This window comes from Oratosquilla oratoria, chromosome 9 (genome assembly GCF_046742065.1).
Source record: "Oratosquilla oratoria isolate Oo_2021 chromosome 9, ASM4674206v1, whole genome shotgun sequence".
Lineage (NCBI taxonomy): Eukaryota > Metazoa > Arthropoda > Malacostraca > Stomatopoda > Squillidae > Oratosquilla > Oratosquilla oratoria.
In genome coordinates, this window is record NC_134785.1 from 12,565,054 (window position 1) to 12,576,966 (window position 11,913).

At 39.5% G+C, this 11,913-nt stretch overlaps 1 protein-coding gene across 10 annotated transcripts in view; it reads right to left on the reverse strand.

Annotated features, from left to right (window-relative positions):
• LOC143028210 (RNA-binding protein 25-like) overlaps positions 1-11,443 on the reverse strand; it is a 44,558-nt gene extending 33,115 nt beyond the window's left edge. For 4 of the 10 annotated variants that reach the window (XM_076190008.1, XM_076190006.1, XM_076190003.1 and 1 more), the window contains exons 1-7: positions 11,322-11,443; positions 7,799-7,926; positions 6,397-6,434; positions 5,859-6,138; positions 4,897-5,034; positions 3,460-3,492; positions 1,511-1,785 (exon numbers count right to left, since the gene is read on the reverse strand). In XM_076190008.1, coding sequence (XP_076046123.1) covers positions 1,511-1,785; positions 3,460-3,492; positions 4,897-5,034; positions 5,859-6,138; positions 6,397-6,434; positions 7,799-7,895 — 861 coding nt within the window. In that variant the 5' untranslated portion in view covers positions 7,896-7,926; positions 11,322-11,443. Of the gene's footprint in view, positions 1-1,510; positions 1,786-3,459; positions 3,493-4,896; positions 5,035-5,858; positions 6,139-6,396; positions 6,435-7,798; positions 7,927-10,837; positions 10,970-11,321 lie in introns of those variants that run through there. The other 6 variants (XM_076190009.1, XM_076190004.1, XM_076190001.1 and 3 more) reach the window with 5 other exon arrangements.
• Positions 11,444-11,913: the final 470 nt, after the last annotated feature.

The following is an 11,913-nucleotide window of genomic DNA, read 5'->3' on the forward strand; positions in this document are numbered from 1 at the left end:
GATAGGGTTGATGAAAGAATATTAGGATGGTTTGGACACATGGAAAGAATGAGTGAAGAAAGACTAGTAAAAGAGGTATGGAAGGCAGATGTGGAGGGAGTGAACATGAGGGGACGTCCTAGGATGAGGTGGATGGATGGGGTGAAGGGGGCTTTGGGGAAGAGGGGAATGTCTGTTGAGGAAGGAAGGGAGAGGACGGAAGACAGAGGTGAGTGGAGAATGGTTGTATATGGATGATGTTGTGACTGCATGAGGAGGAATGGGCGGGGGGTGGGGGGTGGGGTAGTATGTGTGAGTAAATTTTGACGCAGCCCGAAGGGATTTCTCCCCGTCCTCTCCTTATATGCAAAGGGGGACGGAGAGGGGGGGTCGCCGATTAAATGAAGCGGCCTTGCTGTGGATGTACTGTGTCTTGCGACACTGCTTCTGACCCAGGGCGGTGGGCAGGGTGCAGGGATGACCCGTCATCCAGGAGGTGCTCAGATGAGAGGAAGGGTGGGAGGGGTGTGGAGTGTATTTAGGGATGAATTGGGTGGGAGTGTTTTTATGCCTTTCCCTTTTTGGCTACCTCCCTTGGAAGGGGGAAAAAGCCTTGGTATATGTATGTATGTATGTAATTTAATTAAATCAAGCGATAGTGCCAAGATAAGAGGGAGGAAAGAGGGTGGAGGAGAGTGGAGTGTGATAGGGATGGAATGGGTGGGAGTGGTTTTTATGCCTTTATTTTTATTCATTTATTTACTTATTTTGGCTATCTCCCTTGTAAGGGGGGAAAATGCCGTTGGTATATGTATGTATGAAATCACTAATGCATATAATTTTGCCCATTTACTTATCATTCAAATTATCAAATATCAGGACATTAAAAATTGTCCTTTGTTCTATATTAACATTACATACATACATACATATACCAAGGCTTTTTCCCCCTTCCAAGGGAGGTAGCCAAAAAGGAAAAGGCATAAAAACACTCCCACCCATTTCATCCCTAAATACACTCCACACCCCTCCCACCCTCCCTCTCATCTGAGCACCTCCTGGATGACGGGTCATCCCTGCACCCTGCCCACCGCCCTGGGTCAGAAGCAGTGTCGCAAGACACAGCACATCCACAGCAAGGCCGCTTCATTTAATCGGCGACCCCCCCCTCTCCGTCCCCCCTTGCATTACCAATAATTATTTAACTAAAATAACACAAAAATGCATTTACCCAATAGTATCGACACAAAGTTCACTAGAATCTAAGTACAGTTTATCTTTTAATTAAATAATATGTACTTATTTGTACTTGAAAGTACTTGGTATTTTTCAAGTACTTTGGATCTAGCTACAAGTACAACTGAATTTTTAAATTCCAAATACAAGTAAATGAAAATCTATACTTTAGTACATGTACTGAGACCCAATCTAGACATAACATACACATACATATTATATATATATATATATATATACCAAAGGCTTTTCCCCCCTTACACGGGGGGTAGCCAAAAAGAAATTAATTACTCACCGCTGAGGCTGGAATACTTGCAATATCAGCCCCGCTCGATAATGCTACAAGTTTCTCTTGAACTCTGGACATTCTCTTTTCTCTCATGTCTTGTTTGTTTGGAGGTGGAACATAGTTCTGGATGTCCTTTTTGTGCTCCGAGAGAATGCCACTGATTCTGTTCATTGCTTCATGGTCCTCAGCTTTCATGTCTTCATCAATGTAGTCATCATTTTCTTCTATTTCTTCTTCAGCTGGTGATGAATCACCATTTTCTTTTGATTTTTTCTTTTTCTCTATTCAAAAGTACATATTCAGTATTAGTCAAATCATCTTAAAAGTATTAGTTAAAACAATGTATAAATAATATGGCATATAATTTCCTACAAAACCACCCAAAGATAAGTATCATGTGTTATAAATGTTAAAGAATGAAATATATATATATATATATAGCTGAAACCAAAATCCTCCCTATAGAAAAACACAAAAGAACATTACAAAATCCTCCCTATAGAAAAACACAAAAGAACATTACCTATGTAAGAGCCCAAGCCCAAACATGTATCATACAACACAACCAATAATATAATTTCATTACCATGACTTTCAATACTTGGAATCTTGCAGCCCTTCAATAACAAGCAATGGACCTTAGGCACAAACAATGAACTGGTTCTTAGTGTTGACTTAGTGTGGATTCATTTAAATCACACAAGCACAAATAAGTGAATTCAACAATCCATTGTCCCAGATGTCTCTTACTGGATATCAAATCCCCAGCCCCAAGATAATCCGCAACAGCCACTGAAGTGGCCCAGAAGTCCCTCAGGGAAGAAATATTGTATGGTTGACTGAGTATAGTTAGGGTGGGGCAGTGTGAGTTCAGGTTCTTGGTGTCTTCTGTGTGGTAGTTGCATCTGGTACGGTTTCTGTGGTCATGCCTATTCTGTGTTGGTATAGTTTTAGCGCAGGACAGTGACCGGACTGTTTTTGTGCAAGTGAGGTGCCCGTTTCTCCTGGGAGATTTTTTGTGGGATTGCCTGGAAAGGTTTGATGAAGTAGGAAGTTCAGTGGTCTGACGTGAAGTGCTTGTTTTGCGATCTTATATGGATGTGTTATGTGGTGCAGGTGGAATGTTTCTGTGTCTGTCAAAGTAGCATACTGGTGCCTTTTTTTTCTTCCATTCATTCATTCATTGTGCTTGTGTAATATAATGGGATGGGTGAACTCCCTTCCCCCTATAACTTTCAAATGGTGACATGGAAACAAATAAAACACAGTCAACTTTCCAAAGTTTCTTCCCAACGAGATCTGTGGGAGGACCCAAGGACTGTCACCACCAGTTAATTACAAACAGAAACTCATAAGGATGGGAAAAAGCCCTTGGTACATGTATGTACAAACAGAAACAAACCCCAAACCCAAGACCACACACAAAGTCAACTATTCCATCCTGAAATGTTGTAAAGACAAGTCCAAGAGACACTACCAACTTCTTTTACTCCTGATTACAGAAGCTCCAGACAGCTATGGAGTGACCCATAGGACCTTCAGACACTAAAAACCAACTTAAAGCAATGGTGGCCTTTCATTTCACATTCCTTGCAGACTCTCCACTAATTGTTCTATCTATAATCCAAGGGCTTTTTATCTGCTGGCTGAGTGGGTTAGGGCATGGCTTCGTGTAGTGAAGATCAAGGTGAAAGCAGTTGCCAAGTTGAAGGTCATGGTTCACTAAATTCCACACTACAATGTCCTCCGTAAAGGGCAATGTCCCCGCCTTCTGATAGGAGGATTTTGTAATGTTAAACCAAATCATAAATCACAAGGAAGGTAGCCAAATCAAAGTCATGCACCCACTCCCACTCCCATCCACCACCCTCGTTTCCCTCTCTCATCTTAGCTCCTCTCGGGTGAAGGGTCATCCCTGTCTCCCTGTCTAATTACTGAAAACAGTCATCACTTACCTGGTGGATCCTTGTTTTCCTGAACACAACCCTCTGGAACATTAGAAAATATATGAAAATTTCATAAACTAGTCCTATTTTTGCTAGGAATGCGAATGTCACTATTCTGCAATAACCAATGCCCCTTTGCATACAAGACTAATGCAACTAAAAAGTTCTGTTCATTCAGAGCACTAGTGATTTCTTGAAAACCATTTTCATAGTATATCATCACAAAGTACACTGGGGTTGCACAATTTGATGGCCCATGTTTCCACAAATCACAGATTTGACCTCAATAAATTCCTACATCAAATCTTAATTCACCACCTAAACTCACAAATTCAATATTAAAACCGCACTGCTAATATGGAGATGATAAACATTTTGACAAATTATGTTTCACCTCCTCAAAAACTACCATAATCCTTTCAAATTGTAAGACCCTAGTGTATTACAAAGAAAAATTATGATGGCTGCAGGTATTTCCACATAATCACATCATCAGTATATCAATCTATTTCTCAACTACATTAAGCCTTCACATCATTAACATAAGTTTCTTACAACTCGAAATTATGAAATCATCATGGTCTTGGTTGTTGGAGTTCTCCTCCTCTGTCTTGCAACTTTTTGTAGGAGAGAAATGGTGAAGGATCCGTCCTTCACTCTGACCCATTTAGTAAGTTTTTACAACACGCGTGTGAAACACTGTGGCAGATTTCTTCTCCCCTCAGCAAAGGTGGGATCAGGCAGAGGTAGAGTCCAAGAAATGATAAAGGACTGGTTCAAGGGAACACTATGACGTACCCGCACGAGGCAGCACTGCCCACCAAGAGAAGATGAAGACTGCCAAAGACCCACCCGTGACTCCCAGTTGTAAATGCATTGACCCATCTCCATGCAGCACTGGAGAGCTCGGTAAACAATTTCTGAATCGGGCAAGGAAACTCACTCAACCCTATCTATTATTTCCTACCAACCTATCTCCCCCTCTCTGTTTTTCATATACTGAGGGTACTCTCAACACCTGCCCTCCCACACCTACTCCTAGCCAGAGACCAATCCTTCAGCTCCAACCCCCCAATTCCGAAACCATATACTGGCGGGCGACATGAATGCATGCCACCTAATTTGGCTAAACGCACAGACAGTAGACCAAAGAAGAAACAATGTATTAGAACAACTTAACCTAAACATAATGAATTCTAGCAATCATTTTACAAGGGAGACAGGGCCTTCTGATATATCTATACAGTATGGGCTGTGTATCTTCAAGAAAACCTTATATAAAATTTAATTTTTATATTATTTCAAGAAGGAGCTAAGACAAAAGCATAATGGGTGACATGTGGAATGGGATGAGCAGGGTGAGTGGATACCTTGGCAAGCTACTTCCCTTATAACGGAATGGCCTAATGCTATGTAGACACATGAATCAAAAATTGTACAACTAACCTTTGTAATCATCCAATAATTCTTTGGTTTTGGCATCTGCTTTAACTACTAATTTTTTGTCAGCTATTTCATAGTCGTGGAGTAACCGAATGGCACGGAGAGCTGCATCTGGATTACCAAACTCACAGAAGCCAAAAGCTGGAAAATAAAAACATCTAAATATTTTCAATGTTGCATTTCATACTGTTTTTCTCATTGTTCCTGATTCCTCTTCTAAGTTGCTATCACTGATGAATAGACTGGAAACTCACATCGGTCATTTCTGCTTATATTATTGCATCAACACTCCTATTTACCTTCTATTTGTTAATTCTTTTCTTATGATTCAATCTACCATTACCAGCTATACAGAACAATTTTGGCTCATTTAAATTTGTCAATTACCTCTTTTCCCAAGTTTCTTTGGTCTTGGGCCATGTTTAAGAATTGACTGATAGCTATTACCCTACCTGATGAGATATTCATAATTTACATCACCCAATCTCTGGATGATATTGTCACCTTCACTTCCACTTGAACAGGTTACAGCTTGCCCATTTCAGTGTACGGCTCTATCTCAATAGAGCCAAGTGAGCAGGCCGAGCCACTTTTCACTTCACCAACAAATTGTGTGAGAGTGTGCTCATATGTACAATTCACCAGTCTTTGATCATGCTTGACTCATGATCAGCACCTATTACCCTCCTGGATGAGAGCTCATAAATGCCCTGATTTATGGGTAGTCCTGTGACCCCCCTCCCCACCTATATGCACACAAAACTACTTCCTCACCAGAGCTAGAATGCCAGCTCGCAGTGCAGCAGTGCCATGTTTCTTTCAGCCTTGGTGGGACTCAAACTGAGATCTGTGAATTAGTAGTTAAGAGCAGCACCACTGCCCTGTTGAGCCACACATGGATGTATGTGTGCATGTGTATGTTTTCCCATGCAAGGTGGATAGTTTTTACATTGTTTAATGCATACCTTGTAACTTCCCAGAAGCTCCTTGTACACGTTTCCAACTCAAGACAGGTCCGCAAGTGTTAAGTATATGCCTGATCATCACATCTGGTGCCCTTTCTGTGATGTTACCAACAAACACTGTTACTGCCGGCCCAGAAGACTCTAACCGTTTGGAGTAACTAGGTGGTTTGTTGACTGTATTTGTTGTAGTAGTACTGGTATTGGAACTCGTGACCATAGCAGGGGGCCTTATCGGCGGTTTCCCTCGAGCACCAGCAGGAGTTGGTATAGATGATATTGTCTAAAAATGTTATAAATACTTTAACATTAAAAAGGTTACCACAATTGAAAAATCTGCCTTAAATATCAAATAGAAAGTCATATCATGATTCTAAATTCATTAAGTTATCTATATATCAAAGGCTTCTCCCTTGTAAGGGAGATAACCAGCAAAGGTATGCACCCACCCTCACCCATCCAAAATATCAACTCCATAAAACTTATGCAATCAATAAATTAACAATTCTAAATGATCAACAACATGGTATGTTCTACATACCTGTGATATTGGAATTCCAACTGCTCGCACCATCGTTGCTGTAAAAACATAACCTTATAAACAGACTGTAAACTTTTTTATTAGAAATGGGTATGACATTAATTCCTGATATACTTCAACTTGTACAAAAGGGAAATATTAACCAAACAAAACCAAACTCTACATGACTACCAAGCAGGGTTGGCTAATAAATACTCCAAAAACTCCCTACCAAGAGAAGAAAGAACTGCAAATGCATTCAGGTCACCATTCTATGACAGTACCGATGCAGGAAAGGTCCGACCACAAAGGCAAACCACCTCAGTTAACACCAGGGCCCCGACATGGGTAAGTGCCCCACCCCACCCCCACCCCCACACACACCACCACTACCACCACCTTCAACATCTGATGGTCACTAGCACGATTCACATGTAACATTCATCCACAAAACGTTTATACACAATCATTCATACACACAACTCATGATAAATAAATCATGCATTAAAAGTACATGAGGGGGAACTTGCTTTACCTTCTTTTCACCAAAAGTGCTGCACCGGGGCATTGCAACCCCCCCCCCCACCTAGCATTAGTTAGACCCATCCCTATGCAGTCCAGTTTTGGTCTCCATTATATAGAATCAATACCAAGGAGAATGACCAAAATGATATATGGGCTCAGAAATTTACCTTATGAGGAAAGGCTTAGGCACCTTAACTTACACTCTCTGGAAAGACACAGTGCGGAGTGATCTAATAGAGGTGTTCAAGTGGATCAGAGGCTTTAACAAGTGTGACACAAACAAGGTCATATTAAGACAACAGGGCAGGACTCACATACATACATACATATACCAAGGCTTCTTCCCCCTTACAAGGGAGGTAGCCAAAAAGGAAAAGGCATAAAATCATTCCCACCCATTCCATCCCTTAATACACTCCACACCCCTCCACCCTCCCTCTCATCTTAGCACCTCCTGGATGACGGGTCATCACCCTATTAGTACACCAGTTCCTGCCTATTTCTTTCATAAATCTAAATTTGTCCAATTTAAATCCTTTTTTTTTTTAAGTAAAGGACTCACAGTAATGCCTTTAAATTGGACAAATTTAGATTTATGAAGTTAATAGGCAACTGGTTTACTAATAGGGTGATCATTGAATGAAATAGACTTAGCAACCACATAGTGAGTGCTGAAACTATCAGTTGTTTTAAGAAATGGTTTACAATTTTATGGATGGGGATAACGGGTGGTAATGGGCATGGAACTGCCTGTTGTAAGCCTTATGGTCTCTTGCAGCCTCCTTCATTCTTATGCTCTTCTCCCTACTATTTTATTTTATCTTATCTAAAAGAAGATGGTCAAAATTGCTCAACCCTGCTTGGTTAATCACATATGACAAATTTCAATGATATATACTTAGCCGGTGCAACCTACGTGCAAGGGTAAATGGTGTGCCCACCATTGCAGGCATGGCAACACTCTGCATCAGTGGGGGACGTGGTGGAAAAGCCATACTCACAACAGCTCAGAACTATACAACACTTCTGAAAAGAATAATTAATGACATTAAAAATCACAAAAATAATAATTACAATAATTGTGATAAATGTAATGACAATTAAATTCTTGTGCTTTTTTCGCTACCTCCTTTGTATGGGGGAAAAAGTCATTGGTGTATTTTCATACATACATATAATGTATAAATATTCAAAACTTTTTTGGTCTTTTTTTTTGCAGTTCAGAAATCTTTCTCATCTGCTTTTTGTAATTCCCTTGTCACAGCTGCACTTTCTTGTGGCACCTCTTGTGGGCCTTTGTGGAAATGATACTCAAAACTTTGGCTGGATTAGATTAAATTAGTATACTGCCATATACAGTACTAGCACGGATTTTTAAAGTCAGATCTGTGGCCAGAAACTGCCAAGATGATGATTTGGTTTAACATCACAAACTCCCCTCTATCGGGAGGCTAGGACGGTGTTCTTACAGTGGACTTTGTAGCATGGAATTTAATAAGCCATACCCCCATATATGTATTTTTTCCTTTATAAAGAGGGAGACAAAGGTGAAGTATAAATGTACCCTACACCCAACCCACATCCGTTCAAACACCATCTGCTGTCACTTCCATCACACTCCACATCCCTCCACCCTTCCTCTTATCTTAGCACCTCCTGGATGACGGGTCATCACCCTATTGTGCAGGGCCTGTCGTTTAAGGTGCACATTTTTGCGCCTGCACCACAATATGCCTAAATTCGAAATGAGGAGCGTTAAAAATGCGCACCTACAAAAAATTAAAGTTCAAATTTCATGTGCCTCAAGGACAATGTTTATCACTGAATGAAGCCAAGTACCATGGTATATTCATCGAGTAAGCCCACCTCGTTCCAGGGCTTTACTACTTGGGCTCTTGTAAGACAAAGCCTGAGATAGGACAGTAGGAGGAAGACCCTGAAACCGAGGTTGCAAGTAAGCTAATTCCCAAGTAAAATAGTGACAGCTTCTGATCCTACTGGCAAGATTGCCTCATATTTTACCTATAAAATGGGGGCTTGAAGCCTGAGGCATCAGGAGCAAGGTGGAAAGACAAGGTCCAGGTGGCAAGGAAATAGTAGATGAGGCGAGTTAGTTTGCATTATCAAGAATATTGGTTGGTATTGTGCAGTGATGAATGGCATGACTGGTGTGGAACGAAGGCTGCGGTGGCTGGTGGTGGTAAGTAGTAATCAAAATATGAGACAACTGCATAAAATGGCTGAAACAATTTAATATCTCCCATCTCTGTTTAGTGTGTCGTGATTCAATTCAAACAGTAAGAAACAAATGCTTGCCTAGCATTCACAGGAATTTTTTTATTTTGTTTTGAGGACAGACTGTTTGTGGACATATTGTCATCCCTGTGCCCTGATAGAACTTCCGCAGCAGAGACCAACAGCCACAGCTCATCCCCACTGCCTCATTATATGATGACCCCCCCACCCTTGTCATGCAATTCAGAAATTCTTTTTACCCAGAGAAGAAAATGCTATACCTACACCAACACTAATAAAATATCTGTATTATTTACACAACAGTGTTATCATTCTAAGTTACCAGCTATCTAGGGCAGAAAAAAATTATACTCAATATTAATTTGATTAAAAATTATACCCAATATCAATTTGATATGCTAATCTAGTGTTAGGTTTGGTTAGAGGCTGTTACTGGTTACCTGCATGCTGCAGGTATTTTGATAAAGACACCAGGGTCAACATATTGATTTCTTTGTTTAGCAGTGGTACTACCAAACAATAGCTGGGATTTTTAAAAGTTATATCAACAGCAATGCTGACCTACCATTGCCACTGGCATAAGGTATGGTTGGAAAATAACATACAGAAATGGTTAAATTCCCAGTCATTTCTTGGGCAAAAACTTCCACTACAACAATATTGCCTACAGTTCCAAATCATGCACGCAAACAATACAACATACACTCTATAAAGGATTTGTAGGAAAACCCAGTTTCGGCTGTGGCATTCCTTGGGGAGACGGGACTGCTTGGACAGACAGTCTAGCCTCTAGGGAACGACAACAACAACAGTTCCAAATGAAATTAACCAATCAAAACTTTTTCTAACCCATCTGAACAGTTAAACTAAAGGAAAAATCTTCTGTCCACTCACAACTGGCAGTAAAATTCCAGATCATTGCAAGCAAAGATATTTAACATAAAATTTATGCTGTCCACCAGCTCCTAACCTAACAACCTATTTCATAGAAGAAATAGATCTTTGCAATGCAAATCAAAGTGAAAAATATGTTTGATACTAAAAATGTACCCAAATGGCAAGTGAGACATAAAGCTACTTAAAACTGACAGACTAAACTCGTCAATTAAAATAACAATATCTTTAAGAGCTACCCATTCCTATTGGAATCATACTCAACTTCAAGGTGTGTATAATACAGTATTTTAAAAGATAGATATGAACAAGCCTACCAGAGAAAGAGGTTGATCTAATACAGCATCACGCAAACACATTTTTCGCACCCTTCTTTTTTGCATTTGAAACATCTATCTATTCCATGGTAAGGTCAATGATTTTGTTTAGTAAAGTTGGTTTAGGATCTATTGGACTATGTGTTTTTCATGTTAATTATCTGTGTTTGCGTGATTCTGGAATTCTCCAAGGGTTAGGATGCACTGATCCTTGTCCCATGATCATCTGATACTGGTAAATAAACACACAGTCTAATAATTGAATGAAAATTACTTTCACTATAACAGTTGCTCATTTTGTATACAGTATAGTCACATTCACTGGCGATTTTAACTGGTTTCGCAATAAAACGGCGCCTTCGTCTAGATTAATCCTTCACGAAACAAAACCACAACAACCTACCAGTCCAGTCATTGATTTAGCAGTAAAATTTTACTGCACATAATTACAATATTTTTACTTGACTCACCTTATTACGCTGGGCCTAAACCAGGAGGAAAGTATGCTTTTCTGTTTTCTTTTAACGTTCTAGGTAAAACGAGACACGATTTAAGTCAACGGACAGAATATGCTGTGGGAACATTAAATTCTATGAAAACTCCTGCACTCGTGTTGACGTTAGCATAAGAGACGAACCAGTAAACAAGATGTTTCCGCGTAACACGACTGTTATTCTAGTCATTCAAATATACACGAATCTTAATCATGCACTTTCCTAAAATCTGCACCTATTCACTTGAAATTAATTATATAATAAAAGAATAATAATAATCATATAAACGTTTCCCGCAACTGGCCATTGACACATCAGTCGGAATGCAAGGCTATGAAGCCTCGACAATACTTTCCAGTATATTACAAAAAATTGACATTAAAACTTGCATCTATAAGTTCATGAACAATCTATGTATATATCACTATGCAACATTAAGCTTCCCATTTTCAACACTTACCTATAATCACGGTAAAAACACCTTCATTTGCTTGAATCTTTGTAGGTTGAACAGAAAATGGCGTTTACAAGTAGTCTGCGATTACAAGAAACAATAATTTGTATTTGAAAAATTCCGAAAATGATCACAAACAATGTATAATTTTACTGTTGTAGAAAATTAAAAATTATTATTTATGTTTATTTTTCTTATACATTTTGAATCGCAATTAATATTTTTAGATTACATTGAATCTTTTTTCCAATTGGAAACGAGCATAGATGGTCATTTGAATTTATGTAAGTGTATACTAAGAGTTTTATCATGGAGCTGTTTTTTCAATTCTTCAATTTCTAGAATTTACGTTCCGGCTTCCAGTCTCCTTTATGATAACATCTGGCGCGCAGTTCATTTATCTCCACTCCTCTACATTATTACGTTATATACTATATATTCATTATTTGTAAATCATTAAATGTCAGGTTCTTGGTCCTAACCCTCAACGGAGAATCTTCACAGCAGAACACATTATCACGGAGAAAATGTTACCAAATAATACCATGTGATGTTATTTAAAATAACCATGGGGGGGGGGGGGCTTCGTGACCACATT